The sequence below is a fragment of the Theropithecus gelada genome, chromosome 1 (genome assembly GCF_003255815.1).
Source record: "Theropithecus gelada isolate Dixy chromosome 1, Tgel_1.0, whole genome shotgun sequence".
NCBI lineage: Eukaryota > Metazoa > Chordata > Mammalia > Primates > Cercopithecidae > Theropithecus > Theropithecus gelada.
Genome location: NC_037668.1, coordinates 16,350,215 through 16,375,221, shown reverse-complemented (window position 1 = coordinate 16,375,221; position 25,007 = coordinate 16,350,215). Strand labels below are relative to the sequence as shown.

The 25,007-nt window shown below is 46.4% G+C and overlaps 2 protein-coding genes and 1 non-coding gene across 7 annotated transcripts in view; 1 reads left to right on the top strand and 2 right to left on the bottom strand.

Moving 5' to 3' along the window:
• Positions 1-2,731, bottom strand: part of BNIPL (BCL2 interacting protein like) — a 13,043-nt gene extending 10,312 nt beyond the window's left edge. The window contains exons 1-4 of the mRNA XM_025391383.1: positions 2,538-2,731; positions 1,638-1,733; positions 1,107-1,171; positions 651-881 (exon numbers count right to left, since the gene is read on the bottom strand). Coding sequence (XP_025247168.1) covers positions 651-881; positions 1,107-1,171; positions 1,638-1,733; positions 2,538-2,578 — 433 coding nt within the window. The 5' untranslated portion in view covers positions 2,579-2,731. The remainder of the gene's footprint in view (positions 1-650; positions 882-1,106; positions 1,172-1,637; positions 1,734-2,537) is intronic.
• A 1,186-nt stretch (positions 2,732-3,917) lies between these two features.
• PRUNE1 (prune exopolyphosphatase 1) overlaps positions 3,918-25,007 on the bottom strand; it is a 31,032-nt gene continuing 9,942 nt past the window's right edge. The window contains exons 2-8 of one of the 5 annotated variants that reach the window (XM_025391333.1): positions 24,110-24,202; positions 23,354-23,556; positions 16,882-17,066; positions 16,003-16,161; positions 14,054-14,148; positions 10,079-10,237; positions 3,918-5,817 (exon numbers count right to left, since the gene is read on the bottom strand). In XM_025391333.1, the coding sequence (XP_025247118.1) occupies positions 5,389-5,817; positions 10,079-10,237; positions 14,054-14,148; positions 16,003-16,161; positions 16,882-17,066; positions 23,354-23,556; positions 24,110-24,202 (1,323 nt within the window). In that variant the 3' untranslated portion in view covers positions 3,918-5,388. Of the gene's footprint in view, positions 5,818-10,078; positions 10,238-14,053; positions 14,149-16,002; positions 16,162-16,881; positions 17,067-19,775; positions 19,778-23,353; positions 23,557-24,109; positions 24,203-25,007 lie in introns of all 5 variants that reach the window. The other 4 variants (XM_025391352.1, XM_025391343.1, XM_025391360.1 and 1 more) reach the window with 4 other exon arrangements.
• On the top strand, positions 18,847-18,953 carry LOC112615478. The gene has a single exon (XR_003117380.1). It is a non-coding gene; the product is annotated as a U6 spliceosomal RNA (small nuclear RNA).

The following is a 25,007-nucleotide window of genomic DNA, read 5'->3' as shown; positions in this document are numbered from 1 at the left end:
AAAAAAAAAAGAAGGGATTTATTTATTTTTTTTTTTTTTTTGAGATGGAGTCTTGCTCTGTCACCCAGGCTGGAGTGCAGTGGCACCATCTCGGCTCACTGCAGGCTCCACTCCTGAGTTCATGCCATTCTCCTGCCTCAGCCTCCCGAGTAGCTGGGACTACCGGCTCCCGCCACCACGCCCAGCTAATTTTTTGTATTTTTCGTAGAGACAGGGTTTCACCGTGTTAGCCAGGATGGTCTCGATCTCCTGACCTCGTGATCCACCCGCCTCGGCCTCCCAAAGTGCTGGGATTACAGGTGTGAGCCACCGCGCCCGGCTCCTGCAATTATTTTTATATATGTTTGTTTCCTACTAAGCAGGGAATTACCTGTAGGGCCTCTCTTTATAACCCCAGTCCTATACATGATAGTATATAACAGGCATTCTATTAAATTTTCCTTAATAAACAAAGGGCTCCCCTCCCCCTCTACTGACTACTCTCACATTGGACCTATAAGCCCTACTGTTCCATTTGAGGAAACTAATTTTGCTGGCTGCAGCCCTTGGTCCCACCTTATTAGTTCTAACTGCAATCCCATTAAGTCCATCCTGATCCTTTAGCTCTAGCCTCTACTTCTACCAGCTGAGTCCTCTGGTTTGTTTCCCACCTTCCCATTCAAATTCATGTCCACTGTCCAGCTGCTCCGAGTCTGAAGGTGTCTCCAATTCGTCTACCTCCAGGTCAGAACTGCCATCAGGAGAGGAAGGTGTAGACTGGGTGGGCGAAGCTCCATCATTTCCAGGCCCCTTAGTCAGACTCAGCCGCAACTCTGGGGCAGAAAGACGCTTGCGCATGGGGCGCTGGCCACACAGGGCTAAAGTGCTGGGGGTACCTGCAGTTGGAGAAAGGGGGAAAAAGAGAACCAAGATGGGTGTGTGTGTTGGAGGGCCGAGAGGGCTAGAATTCCTGTATGTGAAAGTGATAATATCGGTTGAACGCTGAAGAAGGACTGATGCAGGGGAGATTTGGGGAAGGGGAAATGGAACTGTAAAAGGATAGAGGTGGTATAGCCCTTTACTGGACTGGAATCAAGAACTTGAGGCCTGGTTTCTACTTGACCTACCTGCCTGTGAATCTCCTTTAGGGTCTCCAGGATCTTCAGAAGGGTCAACCTCCTCAGGAAGCAATCTAGAGGGGAAGAGATTAAAAGGCGGCAGAGATATACACCAAAGGCATCAAGCCAGGACTCAATATATAGGTTCTCTCTCCCCACCATGATTTTATCACCTATGCTTTCTCTTTTTTTAATTGTTTTTTGAGACAGGGTCTCACTCTGTTGCCCAGGCTGGAATGCAGTGTCACAATCATAGCTCACCGCAGCCTCTACCTCCAGAGCTCAAGCAATCCTCCCACCTCAGCCTCCCGAGTAGCTGGGACTACAGGTATGCACCACCACACCTGGCTAAATTTTATATTTTTGTAGAGACGGGGTTATGCCATGTTGCTCAGAGAAGTCTTGAACTTCTGAGCTCAAGTGATCCACCTGCCTCGGCCACCCAAAGTGCTGGGATTACAGCCATGAGCTGCTGCGCCATCCCCTCCGTCCATTCGTGACCATCCCTCCCTTCTCCCAGCCGCCCTCACACATCCTCACCTAGGGAATTCTTCATCCTGCCATTCCTCCTTCAGCTCCAATTCCCCATGTCTCAGGGCTGCTTCTAGTTCTGGGGCTTCTGCAATCTCCCTGACCCTAACGACAGCCCCCCAAGAAGAAAAGATTAAGGGAATTGAATAGTAGGTAAGAATAACTGAAATGAAGAACAGTAATTGAGATACAGAGCAGAGGGCAGGCCTTCAAAAGAACTTAGATCTCTTGCCTCCTATACAGATGTTTCTCTTACCTTCACCACTTGCTAGAAGTAGATTACCTGCTTGTTGGGTTTGAGAGCAGAGGACAGATGGAATGTAAAGTTAATCATATTTACCTCTATAGCAATTGCTCCACCTACGAAGTTGGGGTTAGAGATATCCCACATTACAATGGGCTGGAACCCAGCTAGACCCACCCAGCTATCACTGAGCGAAGTCAGGAAGACGGCACCTAGTCAGGCCTGCCTTTCCTCCACCCAGCTGGGGAGTGGCTAAGGGAAAACATGGCATAGGTGGAGGGGTGGAGGAAGAAGGTAAGGCGAAAGATTTGCCACAACGAGATCCTGGACCTAAACTCAGTTCTGGTTCAGCTTTCCTAATGGCCATTCTGGAGGGTGAGGGTTAGAAAACAAAGAACACAGGCAGATTTATCAGATACAACATATTATAGAAACTTCCTTTATTTTTAAACCAGGGAATTATCCTGGAATCCCCTGCTCCCCAGATCCATACCATACTGACATTTCCTACCTACAACCACCCTCATCCCTTCTCTGCAAATTTTCTTACAGTCTTGTCTCCTTGAGGAACCCGAGATTTGACCCAGTAAGAGCTGGGTGGTGGGGAAGTCTCTCAGGACTATTTATTCCCTGTTACCAATCAAGTGAGCCAAGATCTTACTTACCCAACATCTGTCTTTTTTCCTGCCTCTTGTATAGTTCCCATCTTCACAAGTCTTCCTGCCTCCTTCTTTAAACACCTAGGAGTTGTTGGGGAGCTGGTTGTCCCAGCCCCCAACACTTCTTTACCTCTTTTCTGTCTCAGCTGTTGTAGTTCTTGCCTCCAAGGAGGGAGGCGTGGAGGGGAGGTAACCTCATCTTCAAACAGGTTTTGCCACCTCCTCTCCCCAGGAGCAGGTTTGCCCAAAAGAAAAACCCTGCCTCCTGTGAGGGGGCGGATTTTGGGGAGGAGAGTGCATTTTCTAGGGGGGGGTCAGTCTTGGGTGAGTCTAGGAAAGCAATTGTTCTCCTTTCCAGACGCCATATATCCCTCTCAAAGTTGCTCTTTACACAAACAAGCAAAAAACCAGTAGGAACCGTTGTGTTTCTGGCTGGGTGTGGTGGCTCACGCCTGTAATCCCAACACTTCAGGAGGCTGAGGCGGGCGGATCACCTGAGGTCAGGAGTTTGAGACCAGCCTGACCAACATGGAGAAACCCCGTCTCTACTAGAAATTAAAAAAAAAAAAAAAAATTATCCAGGCGTGGTGGCGCATGCCTGCAATCCCAGCTGCTCGGAAGGCTGAGGCAGGAGAATCACTTGAACCTGGGAGGCGGAGGTTGCAGTGGGCCGAGATTGCGCCATTGCACTGCAGCCAGGGCAACAAGAGCGAAACTCCGTCTCAAAAAAAAAAAAAAAAGAAAAAAAAAGAAAAAGAAACCATTGTGTGTGTTTCTTTTTTTTTTTTTTTTTTTTTTTTTTTTTTTTTTTTTTTTGAGACGGAGTCTTGCTCTGCCGCCCAGGCTGGAGTACAGTGGCCGGATCTCAGCTCACTGCAAGCTCCGCCTCCCGGGTTCACGCCATTCTCCTGCCTCAGCCTCCCGAGTAGCTGGGACTACAGGCGCCTGCCACCTCGCCCGGCTAGTTTTTTGTATTTTTAGTAGAGACGGGGTTTCACCGTGTTAGCCAGGATGGTCTCGATCTCCTGACCTCGTGATCCGCCCATCTCGGCCTCCCAAAGTGCTGGGATTACAGGCTTGAGCCACCGCGCCCGGCCCATTGTGTGTGTTTCTAAGATTATGTTATCTTGGGTCTACTTTTCAAGCATAAGGAAAACTGGGGAAACGGAAGCATGTTATAAGGAGGTTTCTGGGAGAATAAACAAGTTGAACGGGAGGCTGAGGATGAGGGGAGACAAAAGCCTGTTGCTCCTTATTCCCAAAAAGAGTCAACAGAAAGAAGACATTAAGTATAGTAGGAAGAAGGGAGATGAATTTTGAGGAGACTGAAACAATTATCAGAGAAAGGCCTGAATACACTTATAAAAAAAGACGGTAAGACCCCCAAACAGGAAAAAAGTATTTTTAATACTATAACAAAATGCAAAATAAAGTACCCAAGTTACAAAACATAAATTCCTTTGGTTCATAATCACACCACTATTTTTACCTTCCACATAGCTACAGACATCACACCCTCAAAGTGAAGTCAGACTGTCCCCCTCATACTGAAGATGTCATGCCAAAACCATCACGTACCCCACTGTTCAGTGAAACTGTTGGCAGCTTACATGGAACAGAGCTGTGGGGTAGGAAAAAGGGGAAAGGGTTGGGTTAAAAAAAATGGGGAGACTCTACACATGCAGAACAAGTCAGTGAGAGGGAGCTCTCTGCTGGGTCAACACGTCATGAACCACACCCCTATTCATGCTACATGAGGCTGAGTCCTTGCTACAACCACACAGAAATACAGACAATCGAGTGAACCTGAGCACCCCCAGGGATAACAGAAGAAAAATACAGAGAAGCAGAGGAGAGAAAGAATGGCAGCAAGAGGCAAATCACAGAATACCAGGGAACACCTAGTCCAAACCCTGTTTTACAGATGGGGAAAGTGAGACCTGGAGTAGTGAAGTGTCTTGCCAAAATACATAGTCTATGGGAGCATTAGAACTCCATGCTTCCTTTTAATATGAGCAAGGAGAAAAAGAGACTGACAAGAAATTGATAGGCCTGCTAAGGCAGGAGACAGACCCAGGCCTCTCATTCCAGTTATGCTGTCTTTTTGGAAGAGTGCCTGTGAGGTCATTAAGGCCTTTCTAGGTGGTTTCTTGATTCTCAAGAATCAGGGTTCTGGGTGGCTCTGGGACAGAAGGGTTCAAAGAAACAGCCAGGCCACCTGATCAGGACAGAAGACAATGGCCTCTAATCTTCTCCCAAACTAGATCTGAAACAGTCACAATAAGCTCAGAATAGAAATTCAGTGATCTCTGAATCAAATGCCATCACCTAAATGGTGGCAAAAAAGAAAAGTCATTGAGCTAGCAATCTGCTGTAGGCTGAACACTGGAATAAGTTTCCAAAGTGCACTCTCTTTTCTCTCTAGCTTCAGGCAGGTATTCAATAAATACTTGAATGAATAAGTGAATAAATGAATACATGGAGACCATCAATGAAAGTTCAGTTCCATGACAGATATTGGTTCTGTTCAAGATCCAAGCTGAGGACACTTTTGGGGACTACATTCTCTTTGTCCCACTGTGCTGGGACTGCAGATGTGTCACATCGCGCCCCTGGCAAATAAAATAGACAGAGGTGCAGATTTAAATAAAATTTGATTGGTAGAGATTAGGGGGAAAAGGTGGAAAGCCATTCTTAAAGCAGCTGCTTTCACTTTTTTTCTCCTCTCAGTTTTATGAGAACAGTATACCAGATCCTGGAGCAATGAAGACAGAATTGCTGAATCTCCAAACATCTCAAAACATGCATTTGAAGTGAGTCAGGTAGCCTCACCCACTACCTCCTCCCTTCTCAACAGTCATTTCTTGGACAGGGAGGCTGTGGTAGACTGTGACAGTGAGATCTGACTGCACTTCTCGAAGACAGCCTCAGCGGAGAGTTTAGGCAGCCCCTGATCTAGAGGGCACTCATCCACCAAGCTGTTCATGGGTGTGGGGGGCAGCGGAGGGTCCTCCTCATCTTGACTCAGTCCAGAAATCAGGGAGTTACTTGCCCTGTCCAATTCCTTGTCCACCTGCTCCCTGGACACATCCGCTGTCTCAGGCTGTCCTGAAGGGATCTTCATGGAGTCAAAATACACTGACAGGGCTTCCTGGAGCAGGGGCAGAAGTTTCTTCCGAGAGACCTGGGTGTTGCCTTGAAGATAGGCATGGAGGTTAGGGTGGGTGCTTGAGGCAGGGGTCAGCTTCAGGGGTGGAGAGTGGGAGCATTCCAGGACTCCACAGATCTAAAGAGGAGACAATAACAGGGAAATGATACACAACTTGCTGTAGCAAAGTGCTGAGGCTTCTAAGTGAGAGGCTTCCTCTATAGAAGAGGAAGCTTTCAAAAAGTAAGTCGGCAGGGTGTGGTGGCTCATGCCTGTAATCCCAGCACTTTGAGAGGCCGAAGCGGGCGGATCACCTGAGGTCAGGAGTTTGAGACCAGCATGACCATCATGGAGAAACCCCATCTCTACTAAAAATACAAAATTAGCCGGGTGTGGTGGCGCATGCCTGTAATCCCAGCTACTTGGGAGGCTGAGGCAGGAGAATCACTTGAACCCGGGAGACAGAGGTTGCAGTGAGCCAAGATGGTGCCATTGCACTCCAGCCTGGGCGACAAGAGTGAAACTCCATCTCAAAAAAATAAATAAATAAATAAAAGTAAGTTATCCTTGAGGCCAGGCACAATGGCTCCCACCTGTAATCCCAGCACTTTGGGAGGCCAAGGTGGGCGGATCACCTGAGGTCAGGAATTCAAGACCAGCCTTGTCAACATGGTAAAACCCTGTCTCTACTAAAAATACAAAAATTAGCCAGACATGATGGTGCACACCTGTAATCCCAGCTACTTGCAAGGCTGAGACAGGAGAATCATTTGAACCTGGGAGGTGGAGGCTACAGTGAGCCGAGATCTCACCATTGCACTCCAGTCTGGGCAATAAAGCAAGACAAAAAAAAAGTAAGTTATCCAGGGTTCGGTTTTATTGTTTGCAACAGAAGGAACACTAATATACACAGTATTTTTTTTTTTTTTTTTTTTTGAGATGGAGTCTTGCTCTGTCACCCAGGCTGGAGTGCAGTGGTGCGATCTTGGCTCACTACAACCTCTGCCTCCCTGGTTCAAGTGAATCGCCTGCCTTAGCCTCCTAAGTAGCTAGGATTACAGGCATGTGTCACCAAGCCTGGCTAATGTTTGTATTTTTAGTGGAAACGAGGTTACACCATGTTACCCAGACTGGTCTCGAACTTCTGACCTCAGGTGATCCGCTCTCACCTAGGCCTCTCAAAGTGCTGCCTCTGCCTCCCGAGTAGCTGGGATTACAGGTGCCTGCCACCATGCCCAGCTAATTTTTGTATTTATAATAGAGACGTGGTTTCACCATATTGGCCAGGCTGGTCTTGAACTCCTGAGCTCAGGTGATCTGCCCAGCTCAGCCTCCCAAAGTGCTGGGATTACAGGCATGAGCTACCATACCCAGCCATACACAGTACTTTAAAAACAGAGGAAACAGTTTAGATTGTATATTTCATTTTATTATTAAAGTAATTAAAGCTAAGTAAGATGATTATGAGTAAAATCATGTAGATGATGGCAGTTAAACCAGAATCCAGGAACCCCAGCTTCTAATCTAGTGTTGTTTCCAAGTGTATAAATGTGCTCAAGAACTTGAACTAGGATGGGACTAGAATTTATCTAGAGGCCAGAAGAGGGATGGAGGAAGAATGAATTGAACAAAATAAGATTGGTATCACTATTACCCTCACTTACATGCAGGGAAACTGAGAATTAGATGATCAGGTAACTTGCCTAAGGTCATAATTTGCATGAAGCGAAACTGACACTAAGCCCAGAGCTGTCACCAAAGCCAGTGTTCTAAATCAATATATTATACTACCCCTAACACAGGAGAAAGAGAGGAGATGGTAGAGTAGACTGTGAGAAAAGGACTCCTGGCTGGGCATAGTGGCCCACACCTGCAGTTCCAGAACTTTGGGAAGCTGAGGCTGGTGGATCACTTGAGTCCAGGAGTTCGAGACCAGCCTGAGCAATGTAGCGAGACTCTGTCCCTACAAAAAATACAAAAAAAATTAGCTGGCCATGATGGTGTGCCTGGAGCCCCAGCTACTTAGGAAGCTGGGAGGATTGCCTGAACCAGGGAGGCAGAGGTTGCAGTAAGCTGAGATCATGCCATTGCACCACTCCAGCCTGGGCAACAAAGGGAGACATCTCAAAAAAAAAAAAAAAGAGAAAGAAAAGGACTCCTGTTTCTAAGCATAGGGGCAGCCTGGACAATGGTAGAGTCATTAGAAATCCACACAGCTGGCCGGGCGCGGTGGCTCAAGCCTGTAATCCCAGCACTTTCAGAGGCTGAGGCGGGTGGATCACGAGGTCAGGAGATCGAGACCATCCTGGCTAACACGGTGAAACCCTGTCTCTACTAAAACTACAAAAAATTAGCCGGGCGTGGTGGCAGGTGCCTGTAGTCCCAGCTACTCGGGAGGCTGAGGCAGAAGAATGGCGTGAACCCGGGAGGCGGAGCTTGCAGTGAGCCGAGATCGCACCACTGTACTCCAGTCTGGGAGACACAGCGAGACTCTGTTTCAAAAAAAAAAAGAAATCCACACAGCTTCGAATGAGCAGCACAGAGGGGAGAAGATTCAGGAATGTGGAAGAGGTACTTCTAATGGCCAAAGCACCCTTTTCTTCATGAAAGGATTAGTAAGAGCCACTATTTACAAAGTGCTTACTCTGCTCCAGAAGTGTGCTTTACACATGATACTATGTTTAATGATCATAGTAGAATTAGCAGTAGGTACTATTATGCCATTTCCAGATGCAGAAAGTCAAAGAGTAAGACTTGCCTTAGCTCAAAGAGTAAGAGGCAAATCTAGAACAGAAAAACGCATCTACCTGACTTTAAAAACTGCAGTTCTTGGCCAGGTGCAGTGGCTCACGCTTGTAATTCCAGCACTTTGGAAGGCCAAGGCGGGTGGATCACTTGAGGTCAGGAGTTCGAGACCAGCCTGGCTAACATGGTGAAACCCCGTCTCTACTAAAAATACAAAAATTAGTCGGGCATGGTGGCGGGCGCCTGTAGTCTCAGCTACAGGCTGAGGTGGGAGAACTGCCTGAACCTGGGAGGTGGCAGTTGCAGTGAGCCAAGATCACACCACTGTACTCAAGCCTGGGCAACAGAGTGAGACTCTGACTCAAAAAACAAACACACAAAACTGTAGTTCTTTTCATAATGACAAACTACCTTACACTGAATGAAATCAGATTTGCTTCCTGGGGCGAAGGCAAAGGCAAAGGGAGGTAGGAAAGGGCAGACATACCTTCTATGAGAGCAAAGGATTATCTGGCTGTATTCTGCCTTTAGCAGTCCTCACAGAGCCTAGGCCACCCTCAGAATCCCTGAATTGCCTTAAGCCCACCTTTTTTTTTTTTTTTTTTTGGGACAGCGTCTCTCTCTGTTGGCAGGATGGAGTGCAGTGGCGTGATCTCGGCTCACTGCAACCTCTGCCTCCTAGGTTCAAGAGATTCTCCTGCCTCGGCCTCCTGAGTAGCTGGGACTATAGGCACGTACCACCACTCCCAGCTAATTTTGTATTTTTTAGAAGAGATGAGGTTTCACCATGTTGGCCAGGATGGTCTCAATCTCTTGATCTCATGATCTGCTCGCCTCAGCCTCCCAAAGTGCTGGGATTATAGGCATGAGCCACCATGCCCAGCCTTAAGTCCACTTTTAAATTCTTCCCTAGGCTAATCAGTAACCAGCAGAGGAACAGAAAGGAGAGGAAGTAGGAAAGATAGCCAAAAGGAAGATCAGGAAAGAAAACAAATCTGGATCTAGATCACTTCTTTACAGAGTTTGCACGATACAGAATAATTAATCCCTGCATAGTAAGTAGCAGAAAAGGTCTCTCATATTTCTAATTTTCAAGGCAACAGCGTGATTCCAGGGGTGAGGAATTAATGATTAAACCAAGAATAGAGTTTTGTTTTGTTTTTTTTTCCCCAATAGAGATGAGGTCTTGCTATCTTTGCCCAGGCTGGACTCAAACTTTCCAGCTCAAGCAATCCTTCTGCATCAGCCTCCCGAGTTGCTGGGACTACAGGCATGTGCCACAGTTCCTAGCTCAAGAAGGGAATTTTAACTACAGATTTGTAACATTTCCTTCTAACTAGATTTCTTTCAAGTTCTTTCAAAGTATGAATTGAATCTTTAGTTCTTTTTGGAATTCACCTTTTCTCAACAATGCTATGATTAAGGATGTTCACTAAAAAAAAAAAAAGAATGAAAAAAAAGGATATTCATATACAGAGAGAATGGGAAAAAGCAGAAAGGGGAGGAAACAGGTTCAGAAACAGGTCAAGGGACCTCGTGTAAGTATGTTAATATAAGAACCTAAGAGAGGTCCTTATAGGACAGCGTAGAGCACAGAGGTACATACAGGCAGACTCTGTAAGGCTCTTAGGTTGGAGAAGGGACACAGACTCACCGTTGTTCGGAGTGCCACATGGGGACAGAAAATAGCCAACTGCCGCACTGGCTCATTGTGAGTGTTGAAAAAGATAGTCATGGCAACCAGGACATCATAGCTGTGAGCCTGGCAGAAAGCATGGAGATCTGCAAGGAGGTTAGACCTCTCCAGAAAGGCCTGAAAGGGAAGAAACGGAGAGGGATGAAGGACTTTCTCATCATCATCAATAAAACATCCTTGGGCTAGGCACGGTCACTCACGCCCGTAATCCCCGCACTTTGGGAGGCCAAGAGGGGCAGATCACCTGAGGTCAGGAGTTTGAGACCAGTCTGACCAACATGGAGAAATCCCATCTCTGCTAAAAATACAAAATTAGCCGTGCGTGGTGGCGCATGCATGTAATCCCAGCTACTTGGGAGGCTGAGGCAGGAGAATCACTTGAATTCGAGAGGCGGAGGTTGCAGTGATTCCAGATCGCACCATTGCACTCCAGCCTGGGCAGCAAGAGCAAAACTCTGTCTCAAACAAACAAACAAAAACAAAAAAAATGCTGATAATGTATGTAATGTGCCTAGCGTGTTCAAGGCTCTCCTGTTCTTGCAATCAAACAAGCAAAGTCTTTGCCTTGTGGGTATTTTTTTTTTTTTTTTGAGACGGAGTTTTGCTCTTGTTGCCCAGGCTGGAATGCAATGGCGCGATCTTGGCTCACTGAAACCTCCTCCTCCCGGGTTCAAGTGATTCTCCTGCCTCAGCCTCTCGAGTAGCTGGGATGACAGGCATGTGCCATCATGCCTGGCTAATTTTTTATTAGTAGAGATGGGGTTTCTCCATGTTGGTCAGGCTGATCTCAAACTCCCGACCTCAGGGGATCTGCCTGCCTTGGCCTCCCAAAGTGCTGGGATTACAGGTGTGAGCCACCGCACCCAGCCCGCCTTGTGGGTATTTTTATTCTAAAACAGAATAATGGGGTATACAAATAAGAGCAGACATGTGAAAACTGCTTTTCTCTATCCTTGTCATTTCTTGTTTTTTTTGTTTGTTTGTTTGTTTGTTTTTAAGCCTTGGCATTTCTTTCTTTCTTTTTTCTTTGTTTCTTTTTTGAGATGTCTCATTCTGTCGCCCAGGCTGGAGTGCAGTGGTGTGATCTCAGCTTACTGCAACCTCCACCTCCTGGGTCCAAGCGATTTTCCTGCCTCAGCCTTCCAAGTAGCTGGGATTACAGGTGCCCACTACCATGCCTGGCTAATTTTTGTACTTTTAGTAGAGACGGGGTTTCACCATGTTGACCAGGCTAGTCTCGAACTCCTGACCTCAGGTGATCCACCTGCCTCGGCCTCCCAAAGTGCTGGGATTACAGGCATGAGCCACTGCACCTGGCCAATCTTTGGCATTTCTAATATGTCAGTTTGTACTTGATTAAGGTACTTGGCAAGCCTTTTATGTTTTTGTTTGTTTCTCGAACTAGGTTACGAACCATGAGAGAAGAGACCATGCTATCGTGTTTTATTTATTTAGTATTTTTACACAGTACTTAGTAGAAAGCTGTGTAGAGTATGTATTCAGATCAGATGAATTATTTTATTTATTTATTTATTTATTTATTTTTTGAGGCGGAGTCTCGCTCTGTCACCCAGGCTGGAGTGCAGTGGCCGGATCTCAGCTCACTGCAAGCTCCGCCTCCTGGGTTTACGCCATTCTCCTGCCTCAGCCTCCTGAGTAGCTGGGACTACAGGCGCCCGCCACCTTGCCCGGCTAGTTTTTTGTATTTTTTAGTAGAGACGGTGTTTCACCGTGTTAGCCAGGATGGTCTCAATCTCCGGACCTCGTGATCCGCCCGTCTCGGCCTCCCAAAGTGCGGGGATTACAGGCTTGAGCCACCGCGCCCGGCCTATTTATTTTTTTTTTTGAGATAGAGTCTCGCTCTGTCACCCAGGCTGGAGTGCAGCGGAGCGACCTTGGCTCCCTGCAGTCTCTGCCTCCTGGGTTCAAGCGATTATTGTGCCTCGGCATCCTGAGTAGCTGGGACTACAGGTGCCCAACACTGTATCCAATTAATTTTTTCTTTTTTTTGTATTTTTAGCAGGGACAGGGTTTCCCCATGTTGGCCAGGCTCATCTTGAATTTCTGACTTCAAGTGATCCACCTGCCTCTGCCTTCCAAGTGCTGGGATTTACAGGCGTGAACCACCACGCCCAGCCAGATGAATGATTTAAACCACTATGACGTGGAACCAGGTATTCAGACACCATTATTATTATTTTTGGTTTCCATATACAGCATTTAATTGAACACTATTATTAAAGTTATATTCATTGATACATTTAACAAAGTTTACTGAGCATCCTCTATGTGTCAGACACTGTTAAAGGTCCTAGAGCTACAACAGACAAAAAAGAAACAGGGTCCTGGTAGAGTTGATAAACTAGCACAGGAATATAGATAATTAACAGGCAAACCAGGAAACAAGATCCTTTTAGTATGTTAAGTGCTTTGAAAAACAAACAGGCCGGGTGTGGTGGCTCAGGCCTGTAATCTCAACACTTTGAGAGGCCAAAGCGGGCAGATCACTTGAGGTCAGGAGTTCAAGACCAGCCTGGCCAACATGGTGAAACCCCTGTCTCTATTAAAAATACAAAAATGGCCGGGCGCAGTGGCTCACACCTATAATCCCAGCACTTTGGGAGGCCGAGGCGGGTGGATCACTCGAGGTCAGGAGTTCGAGACCAGCCTAGCCAACATGGTGAAACCCTGTCTCTAGTAAAAATACAAAAATTAACTGGGCATGGGGATGTGTGCCTGTAATTCCAGCTACTCAGGAGGCTGAGGCAGGAGAATCACTTGAACCAGGGAGGCAGAAGTTGCAGTGAGCCGAGATAGCACCATTGCACTCCAGCCTGGGGGACAAGAGCGAAACTCCTTCTCAAAAAACAAAAAACGAAAACAAAACAAAAAATTAGCTGGGCATGCTGGCACGCACCAGTAATCCCAGCTACTAGAGAAGCTGAGGCAAGAGAATTACTTGAACCCGGGAGGCAGAGGCTGCAGTGAGCTGAGATTGTGCCACTCCACTCCAGCCTGGGCAACAGAGTAAGGCTCAAAACAAACAAACATAACTGCTAGAGGTTTTTTGAGCATAGGAGATAGTACTTCAGTTAGGGTGGTCAGGAAAAACCTCCCAAAACAGACATCTGAGCTGAGACATCTGAATGTTAAGAAGAGCCATCTCTACAAAAAGAAAAGCTCATCTGGGAATGAGCTTAATGGTTCCGAGGAACAGAAAAGAAACCAGTGTGCCTGTAGTACTGTAGCACAGGAGTGGAGCTGGAATGAAATGAGGCCAGGGAAAAAGACAAGGGCCAGATCAAGCATGGCCCTGTAAACCATGGTAAGTCCTTTAGATTTTATTAAAAGCACAATGAGGCTGGGCACGGTGGCTCATGCCTGTAATCCCAGAACTTCGGAGGCCAAGGTGGGAGAACGGCTTGAGGCCTGGAGTTTGAGACCAGCCTGGGCAACATAGTGAGACCCTGTCTACACATACACACACACACACACACACACACACACACACACAAGCTAGGTGTGGTGGTGTGCACCTGTGGACCCAGCTACTCGGGAGGCTAAGGTGAGAGGACTGCTTGAGCCTGGAAGGTTGAGGCTGCAGTGAGCCATGATGGTACCACTGCACTCCAGCCTGAGCAACAAAGCATGACTCTCAAAAAAAAAAAAAAATTTTTAAAAAGACCACTCTGGCTGCTTTGGGGAGAATGGTTTGTAGGGCTGCAAAAGCGGAGGCAGGGAAACCAGCACTGAGGCTAGTACAGTGGTGCAGTGAGAGATGCTGGACTCTGGTGGTCATAGTGGAGGTGGAGACAAGAAGATAGACACAAAATACGTTTTGGAGGTGAGCCAGGAATGAGGTGCAAGGCCACATGCATAACATGCATAGCTAAAGGCTTTCTCTCCCCACCCACAGTCACAACTTACTCTTACCTCCAAATCCATATACACTGCACTAATGGCCACCTTGACGCCTTGTCTATAGATAGTCTTCTGGTCCTTTCTCAGCATCTGCTCAGTGGTCAGTCCTAGAAAGCAGATGTGAGACTAGGGGTCAAACAGGGGAGGTCAGGTTCCCAAGACCAAGAAGGCAAGGGCAGCCAGATGGGTCAAGAAAGGAAAAATAGCCTCTCTTTGGGGCAATGAATGGGGGAGACAATTGAAAATGTAATCATAGCTGGGTGCGGTGGCTCAGGCCTGTAATCCCAGCAATTTGGGAGGCTGAGGTGGGCAGATCACCTGAGATCGGGAGTTCGGGACCAGCCTGGCCAACATGGTGAAACTCTGTCTGTACTAAAAATACAAAGAATTAGCTGGGTGTAGTGGCGGGCACCTGTAATCCCAGCTACTCAGGAGGGTGAGGCAGGAGAATCACTTGAACCTGGACTCCATCTCAAAAAAAAAAAAAGAAAAACAGAAAATGTAATCACATAATCAAAAGCCATCTTAAATAATTGGTGACAATAGGTACCTTTACAGCAAGGAACTTTGGAGAGAAGAATAAAACCCAACACAGAGGCTTTTACTTTGTATTTTCCCTCTTCCTATACTGTTTATATACGAGTTCTTTCTTTCATTTTTCCTTTTCATGTCAACAGGTGGTAGATGAGTAAAAGAATATGGTTTTTTTTTAGTTCTCTTCGTCTTTTGTATACTCACAAAATATTTCTTTAGCCTCCCTAACCAATTCTATAGATTTCACTCTGATAATTTAGTATACTCTCAGCATATTTTATATATATGTCCTATATTCTCTGAATAGACTAGAACCTATGAGGCTCTTTTTGTTTTTCTTGAGACGGAGTTTTGCTCTTGTTGCCCAAGCTGGAGTGCAATGGCGCGATCTCGGCTCACTGCAACCTTCGCTTCCCGGGTTCAAGCGATTTTCCTGCCTCAGCCTCCCAAGTAGATGGGATTACAGGCACACACCATCATGCCTGGCTAATTTTTCGTATTTTTAGTAGAAACAGCGTTTCACCATGTTAGCCAGGCTGGCCTTGAACTCCTGACCTCAGGTGATCTGCCCACCTCGGCCTCCCAAAGTGCTGGAATTGCAGGCGTGAGCCACTGCGCCCAGCCCTTGTGAGGCTCTTAATACATTCCTCCTCATCCTAACCAAGAGCCAGGATAGAACAATCCAGTAAATGATTGATTAGTTCATGCTTAGGCTAATATGCTACTTCATTTCTCTCTGGCATAAAATTTAAATAATTGGCCAGGCATGGTGGCTCATGCCTGTAATCCCAGCACTTTGGGAGGCCCAGGCGGGCAGATCATCTGAACTCAAGAGTTCGAGACCAGCCTGGTCAACATGGTGAAATCCGATCTCTACTAAAAATACAAAAATTAGCTGGGTGTGGTGGTGGGCGCCTGTAATCCCAGCTACTCGGGAGGCTGAGGCAGGAGAATCGCTTGAACCCAGGAGGTGGAAGTTGCAGTGAGCCGAGATTGTGCCACTGCACTCCAGCCTGGGTGACAGAGCAAGACTCTGTCTCAAAAAAAAAAAAAAAAAATGGCTACATGCGGTGGCTCACGCCTGTAATCCCAGCACTTTGGGAGGCCAAGGTGGGCGGATCATGAGGTCAGGAGATCAAGACCATCTTGGCTAACACAGTGAAACCACATATCTACTAAAAATACAAAAAATTAGCCGGGCATGGTGGCAGGCGCCTGTAGTCCCAGCTACTTGGGAGGCTGAGGCAGGAGAATGGCGTGAACCTGGGAGGTGGAGCTTGCAGTGAGCCGAGATCGCGCCACTATACTCCAGCCTGGGCGACAGAGTGAGACTCCATCTCAAAAAAAAAGAAAAATAATATAATGAACAAGGCTTGCCTTTCTGTTTTCTCATCTGGGAGGTAGAAAAGTCAGCTAACATTTCATACCTGATACATCAAACTTTGCTTTTTGTAGGGAATCAAATATATCATTTCTCTTGGGTAGGTCTGGGAAAAGGGCTTCTAGTTTCTCCACATATTTGCTGTCCTTTGGGGTTGCCTTTCCAATTTTAAGGTCCATGTTGACACAGTCCAGGATGATGGTTCCTGTGGAGAAGGGAGATGGTGGAACTTGAATCCTGTGACCCTCCACACATGACCACCAGAACATATATAACCTTCACACCAAATGGACACAATACAAGGAGATTTGTATAGCAAAATCTCTAAAAGCAAAATGAGAAACTGGGATGGACTGTGTCCTCAGACCTCCCAAATCCAAACTAAGATGTAGGAAGGGAAATGGGAAAAAGGTAGAAAGAAAGCCTGAGCATCTCAATCCTTGGAGATTTTACAGCCTGGTCAGACAGAGATACACCTCTTTAGTAGGCCAAATCCCAGCAAAGAATCTTCTAAGTTGAAAAGACAGTCTAGTCCAACTCACTCTCTCTCTTTTTTTCACAAGTGGAAAAACGAGAACAAGAAAGGTTAAGAGACCTGTTCAAGGTCACCCCTCTATTTCCTGGAGGAACTGGTATTGGAATCTGTTTCCTGCTTTTTTGGCTAGTCCTCCTTCTATCATAAAATGATGCCAACAGGAAGCTTCTTGGTCTGTTGCTCTGTACTTCCTTTCTACTTTCTCCAACAAGTATCCCACAGGCCTTTAAACAGATACTTAATTGGCCGCCGAAAGAATCCTATCTTTTGGTATGAGCTGAATGGCTCTGAGAGCATATGGTTAGGCTGGAAGTGTCTAGACTTTTCCACCCTCCCTTCTCAGGGATAGGAATAGAACTACTCGGGTCCCAATCCAAAAGCCACCCTTACCATGCAGAAGGGCTGCAGTTTGCCTGTCCAAGATCTCTGGTGCCCCCTGCAGGATTCTCTCAGTCACCAGGGTAGCGCAGGACCCCACCAGCTCAACTGAAACATGGCAGGGAGGGCAGTGTTTCTGCTCGATGGGTCGATGGTCTAGCACCTCTGCTACTGCCTCCTCTAGGGCTGTGTCACTTCTGTGGAGGGGAGGGTATGGGAAAAGAGAAAGAAAGATAGGTAGGTAGGGACACTCCAGCTGCTTCTAGCCAACCTCTATGCCACTCATCAAGGAAAATGCAGATGTCTTAGGCAAGCTTATTTATTTAATTATTTTTTTGAGACAGTTTCACTCTTGTCACCCATGCTAGAGTGCAATGGTGCATACTTGGCTCACTGCAACCTCTGCATCTTGGGTTCAAGCGATTCTCTTGCCTCAGCCTCCTGAGTAGCTGGGATTACAGGCGCCTGCCAACATGCCCAGCTAATTTTTTTGTATTTTGAGTAGAGGCAGGGTTTCATCATGTTGGCAAGGCTGGTCTCGAACTCCTGACCTCATGTGATCTGCCAGGCAAGCATTTAAAACTGACCTTTGGTCATTTTTACCTCTGCCTCACTCCTCTCAATTCTTTTTCTTTTTTTTTGAGATGGAGTCTCACTTGTTGCCCAGGCTGGAGTGCAGTGGCACGATCTTGGCTCCTGCAACCTCCGCTGCCCGGGTTCAAGTGATTCTCCTGCCTCAGCCTCCTGGGTAACCGGGATTACAGGCGCACGCCACCAAGCCTGGCTAATTTTTTTTTTTTTTTGTATTTTTAGTAGAGATGGGGTTTCACCGTGTTGGTCAGGCTGGTCTCAAACTCCTGACCTCGTGATCTGCCCGCCTTGGCCTCCCAAAGTGCTGGGATTACAGGCATGAGCCACGGCGCCCGGCAATTCTTTTCTTCAATGTTATAATTGGCGTCATCTTTAAATAGTGTATAAGCAAATTCTGTGAAGCATCTGCTGCAAATATCTTACCCCCACATTTGCTGTCCTTTAGCTTTGCCTTTCCAACCCTTCACCCTTGACACCCTTGATACCCGACATCTAAATCTCTCCTTTTTTTTTTTTTTTTTTTGAGACAGAGTCTTGCTCTGTCACCCAGGCTGGAGTGCAGTGGTGAGATCTCGGCTCATTGCAACCTCCGCCTCCCAGGTTCAAGCAATTCTCCTGCCTTGGCCTCCCAAGTAGCCGGGAGTACAGGCGCCCACCACCAGGCCCGGCTAATTTTTGTATTTTTAGTAGAGACGGTGTTTCACCATATTGGCCAGGCTAGTCTCGAACTCCTGACCTTGTGATCCGCCCACCTCAGCCTCCCAAAGTGCTGGGATTACAGTCGTGAGCCACCGTGCCCGGCAAATCTCTCCTATTTTTATAACCCACTCAATACTTAGATTCCATGTGGGTCACCAGGTCCTGTTAATTCTATCTTAATTCCTATCCATGCCCTAGTTTCTAACTCTCTATTACTGCCCGTTCTAGGCCCTCAACATCTCTCATCTGGACTATTCCAATAGTCTCTTAACCAATCACCGGCTTCTAACCAAGAGCCCTCCCGGGCTGTCCTTCACAAAGTGGCCTGAAAGATCATTTGAAAAAAGAAAATCTGATTCTTTTAGGACACAGAATATAATTTAAAATAGTTTCCCACTGCCTAAAATAAAATCCAATCTCCTTAGAAGGGCCTATGAGGCCTCCATAATCTGCCTCCTGCCTGCCCCTCTGTCTCATCTTTTTCCATGTCCTACTTCTCCCTCAAATTTTATGCTCCAGCTGTGCAAAACAAATTCCATTTCCCCTAGCTCACCATGCTATTTCACACCTGCCTGCATTTAATTCTATTAATTACTCCCTCTGCCTGGAATGCCTTTCCTAACCACCTTCCCTCCTTCCTCCCAATTCAACAAGCAAACACCTGGTCCTCTTTCAAGACTGAGATCAGTGCTCACTTCAGCAGCACAGGTGTTAAAATTGGAACGATATAGAGAAGATTAGGATGGTCCTTGAGCAACGATGACACGCACATTTGTGAATTTTTCCATAAAATATATGTGTGTGTGTGTGTGTGTGTGTATATATATATATGTAAAAAAATAAAAAATAAAGGCCAGGTGCGGTGGCTCACGCCTGTAATCCCAGCACTTTGGGAGGCTGATGCGGGTGGATCACGAGGTCAGGAGATGGAGACCATCCTGGCTAACATGGTGAAACCCCATCTCTACTAAAAATACAAAAATTAGCCAGGTGTGGTAGCAGGAGCGCCTGTAGTCCTAGCTACTCAGGAGGCTGAGGCAGGAGAATGGTGTGAACCTGGGAGGTGGAACTTGCAGTGAGCCAAGATTGTGCCACTGCACTCCAGCCTGGGCGACAGAGCGAGACTACGTCTCTTTAAAAAAAAAAAAAAAATTGGCCAGGCCAGGCATGGTGGCTCACGCCTGTAATCCCAGCACTTTGGAAGGCTGAGGCAGGAGGATCACTTGTGGCCAGGAGTTCGAGACCAGCCTTGCCAACACGGTGAAACCCTGTCTCTACTAAAAATACAAAAAATTAGCTGGACGTGGTGGCACATGCTTGTAATCCCAGCTACTTGGGAGGTTGAGGCAGGAGAATCACTTGAATCTGGGAGGCTCACTGCAGTGGCTGAGATGGCGCCACTGCACTCCAGCCTGGGCAACAAGAACAAAACTCAGGTTCAAAAAAAAAAAAAAAAAGCCAGGAATGATGCTTTTACACAGGAGGCTGAGGCAGGAGGACTCCTTGAACCCAGGAGCTCAAGGTTATGATGATGCCGCTGCACTCCAGCCTATGAGACAGAGCGAGAGACACACCATCTCTTAAAAAAAAAAAAAAGTGGTGGCACAGTGGCTCACGCCTGTAATCCCAGCACTTTGGGAGTCCTAGGGTGGATGGATCACCTGAGGTCAGGAGTTGAAGACCAGTCTGACCAACATGGTGAAACCCCGTTCTCTCCTAAAAATACAAAATTAGCCGGGCATGGTGGCACATGCCTGTAATCCCAGCTACTTGGAGGCTGAGGCAGGAGAATTGCTTGAACCCAGGAGGCGGAGGTTGCAGTGAGCCGAGATCGTGCCGTTGCTCTCCAGTCTAGGCAACAGCAAAACTCCGTCTCAAAAAAAAAAGAAAAAAAAGGAAAGTTTATTACTGAATGAATCCATAGATGGATAATGCTCTCTCAGGCTGCCTTCTGTCAGTATCCTGCTATAACCACAATGTGCTCAAGAAAAGAATATTAGCAGGAGCCAAACAGACTTAGGAAAGTCACATACTCGTGTTGCTTTTTTGGTCGTTTTTTTCCAGTAGTAAATTAGGGATGGAATTATTATAAATGTGTACATTTGTTAAATAGACATTATTATTTATAGAATTTAAAAAAAAATTTTTTTTGAGATGGAGTTTCGGCCGGGCGCGGTGGCTCAAGCCTGTAATCCCAGCACTTTGGGAGGCCGAGACGGGCGGATCACAAGGTCAGGAGATCGAGACCATCCTGGCTAACCCGGTGAAACCCCGTCTCTACTAAAAAATACAAAAAACTAGCCGGGCGAGGTGGCGGGCGCCTGTAGTCCCAGCTACTCGGGAGGCTGAGGCAGGAGAATGGCGTGAACCCGGGAGGCGGAGCTTGCAGTGAGCTGAGATCCGGCCACTGCACTCCAGCCTGGGCGGCAGAGCTAGACTCTGTCTCAAAAAAAAAAAAAAAAAAAAAAAAAAAAGAGATGGAGTTTCGTTCTTGCTGCACAGGCTGGAGTGCAATGGCATGATCTTGGCTCACTGCAACCTCTGGCTTCCGGGTTCAAGCAATTCTCCTGCCTTAGCCTCCTGAGTAGCTGGGGCTACAGGCACGCGCCACCACGTCCGGCTAATTTTGAATTTTTAGTACAGACGGGGTTTCTCTATGTTGGTCAGGCTGGTCTTGAACTCCTGACCTCAGGTGATTCTGCCCGCCTCAGGCTCCCAAAGTGCTGGGATTACAGGTGTGAGCCACCACGCCCGGCCTGGCTAATTTTTTTTTTTTTTTTTTGAGACAGAACATTGCTCTGTCGCTCAGGCTGGAGTGCAGTGGTGCGATCTTGGCTCACTGCAACCTCCGCCTCCCAGGTTCAAGCGATTCTCCTGCCTCAGCCTCCCGAGTAGCTGGGACTACAGGCACGAGCCACCAAGCCCAGCTATTTTTTTTTTTAAAGACGGAGTCTCACGTCTCACTCTGTCGCCCAGGCTGGAGTGCAGTGGCACGATCTCGGCTCACTGCAAGCTCCGCCTCCCGTATTCACGCCATTTTCCTGCCTTAGCCTCCGGAGTATTTGGGACTATGGGCGCCCACCACCATGCCTGGCTAATTTTTTGTATTTTTTGTATTTTTTAGTGGAGACGGGACGGGGTTTCACCATGTTAGCCAGATGGTCTTGATCTCCTGACCTCGTGATCCACCCGCCTCAGCCTTCCAAAGTGCTGCGATTACAGGCGTGAGCCACCATGCCTGGCCTGAGATATTTATATATTCTAATAATACATTATTCTAAAATCATGAGTTTATGCAGAAAAACTTTTGCTAACTTTTTGTGTGCTTTTTATTTTTTTTTTAATTTTTTTGTAGAGATAGGATCTCACCATCTTGCCCAAGTTGGTCTTGAACTCCTGGGCTCAAGCAACCCTCCTACTTCATCCTCCCAAAGTGCTGGGTTTACAGGTGTAAGCCACCACACCTGGCCCTTTTGATAACTTAAAAAAAATTTTTTTGGAGACAAAGTCTTGCCCTGTCACTCAGGCTGGAGTACAGTGATGTGATCATAGCTTACTGCAGCCTTGATTCCTGGGCTCAAGTGATCCTACCACCTCCGCCTCCTAAGTAGCTGGGACTATAGGCATGCACTATTGCACCTGGCAAATTTTTTTATTTTTAGTAGAGACAAGGTCACACTATGTTTATGGATTTTTGAATTTATTATTTTTTTTTAGAGAACAGGGTCTCGCTATGTTGGTCAGACAGGTCTCCCTAAATGCTGGGATTGCAGGCGTGAGCCAACATACCAGGCCACTTTTTAAAAATTAAAAATAGGCCAGGCATTGTGGCTCACACCTGTAATCCCGCCACTTTGGGAGGCCAAAGCAGGCGGATCATCTGAGGTCAGGAGTTCCAGGCCAGCCTGGCCAACAGCACAAAACCCCATCTCTAGTAAAAAATACAAAAATTAGCTGGGCATGGTGGCATGCACCTGTAATCCCAGCTACTTCGGAGGCTGAAGCAGGGAGAATAGCTTGAACCCAGGAGGCAGAGGTTGCAGTGAGCCAAGATCACATCACTGCACTTCAGCCTGGGTGACAGAGCGAGACTCCATCTCAAAAAAATAAATTAATTAAAATTAAAATTAAAAATAGAGTTGCAGGCCAGGTGTGGGGGCTCACACCTATAATCCAGCACTTAGGGAGGCAGAGGCAGGAAGATAGCGTGAGCCTAGGAATTTAAGAGCCGCCTGGGCAATATAGCAAAACCCTGTTCTCTAAAAAATTTTAGTAAGTACAAAAACAAATAATAAGTAAAAAAAAAGAAAAAAAATTGCAAACATGTTTCAAAGGTTTCTATTACAATAAATCTGTTCAGAATCTTTTTTTTTTTTTTTTTTTTTGGAGACAGGGTCTCTCTCTGTCTCCCAGGCTGGAGTGGAGTGGTGTGATCTTGGCTCACTGCAGGTTCGACCTCCTGGGCTCAAGTGATTCTCCCACCTCAACCTCTCGAGTAGCCTCCCAAGTAGCTGGGACCATAGGCATGCACCGCCTAATTTTTAAATTTTTTTTGTAAAGACATGCTTTTGCCATGTTGCTCAGGCTGGTCTTGAACTCCTGGAGCTTAATGGATCTGGTTGCCTTGGCCTCCCAAAGTGCTGGGATTACAGGTGTGAGCCATCGCACCCAGCACACAAAATCTTAAATAAAAGATTTAAATGATTTTTGAGTTATCCTTTAGTTTGAACTCAACATGTTCTATTTCTTTTTATTACAGGGTATGTCTTTATGCCATAGACAAACATATAATTGCAGAACTGACAATATTTTGTGTTGTTTTTCTATATCTAATATGACCTATCAATTATGATTAGCCTGTGAGATCCCTGAAAGCAAAAACTCTTTTTTTTTGAGATGCAGTCTTGCTCTGTCGCCCAGGCTGGAGTGCAGTGGCACAATCTTGGCTCACTGCAACCACCACGCCCAGCTAATTGTATTTTTAGTAGAGATGGGGTTTTGCCATGTTGGCCAGGCTGGTCTCCAACTCCTGACCTCAGGTGATCCACCCACCTCGGCCTCCCAAAGTGTTGGGATTACAGGCGTGAGCCACCGCGCCCAGCCAGCAAAAACTCTTTCTTCCTCTCTTTATATCTCACTCATCAGAGCCCAGCATGGTACACGATAGGTAGCAATTTAATTTCCTTGTGCTTACTTGGGTAAGATATGATGGTCGACAAGGATGAGGGTGAGTTGGCCAGCCTGGTGTAATGCATGGAGGTCAATCTCATCCCGAAAAATCAAGATACTCTCTGGAATATGAACCTTCTGAAGAAAGAAGACAATGTCACCTCGCAGAGGTAGCTCAGAACGTTTTATATTTAAAACTGGCACAAAGACTTCCTCGGCCTCAGTTGTCTAGATAGGAAAGTGAAAAGAAGGCATCATCATTTACAATGACAGGAAAAAGTAACAAGACTATTGGGACCAAAAGAGACAGACTTAGGTAAGTTACCACCTTTCTCAAAGCCACAAGTACCCAGTCTATAAAAATGAAAGGATGACTTTTGCCCTCCCTCCTTAGTGATAACATGAAGGTCAACAAGGTAACTCATGGTAAAGACCTAGTTCTAGATGCAATGCTGCAGAGAGGGAATAGTCCTCAAGAACTAACCTGGGCAGAGGAATACACACTAGATCACTGATACCTATAAGGAACTCAGTAATAAACTGTTTGAATATCGCTTTATGGTTTACAAATCCCCCAAAATACATTTACTCACTTTTTTTCTCACAGCAACACTGCAAAATATCATTTTAGATTTTATAGATGGTGGCATGAGACTCAGCAAACTTAAGGGATTTAAATTTACCCAATGCTAAATGCTGGTAAGTGGCAGAGCTGGGTCTTGAATCCAGATCTTTTCATTCTAAGGGACTCAGATTCTAGGTACTACTTTGTTTTACCCACCTTTGCTAGGTAAAAAGCCAGGGCGAGAGCAGACACCACAGAGTCCAAATCACAGGCTTCATTTCCCAGCACAACATGTAGAGGTCGGGACTCCTGGAGAAGAAGGAAAATGGGAAACTAACAAAAGTATCTCTATCCATTTCCACTTACCTTTTTTTTTTTTTTTAACATCTATATATATTTTTGAGACAGGTCTCACTCTGTCGCCCAGGCTAGAATGCAGTAGCGTGATCACAGCTCACTGCAGCCTCAACCTCCTGCTAGACTCAATCGATCCTCCTGCATAGCTGGAACTACAGGAAAGCACCACCATGTCCGGCTAATTTTTTGTATTTTTTGTAGAGATGGGATTTTGCCATGTTGCACAGACTGGTCTCAAATTCCTGGGCTCAAGAGATCCACCCGCCTCAGCCTCCCAAAGTTCTGGGATAACAGGTATGAGCCACTGTGCCTGGCCTCTCCATTTACCTTATACTCATATAGGGCTTCACACACTTCCTCTCATTGATCTTCACAGAGGAGGTAGGTCCTCATTCCATAGATGGCATAAGTGTTTCAGCTAAGCTTATAGCATTCTACATATATCCAGTTTGTAGAAAAGTGTTCTTTCCTCCTATCTCCTTGAATGTTAACTTACAAAGCAGTAAATAAACTTCTGATTTCTTATCTTCTTTGGGCACTCAAATAGTCAAAAAAGGGGATTTGGGGTAGCTGATATATTCAAGGCATGCTCTTGGGCATATCAACCCTGGTTGACTATTTCTTCCCACTTTCATAATAGGGAAAAGAATGCTTACACTTCTTCTTTTTTTTTTTTTTTTTTTTTTTTTTTTTTTTTTTGAGACGGAGTCTCGCGCTGTGTCACCCAGGCTGGAGTGCAGTGGCGCGATCTCGGCTC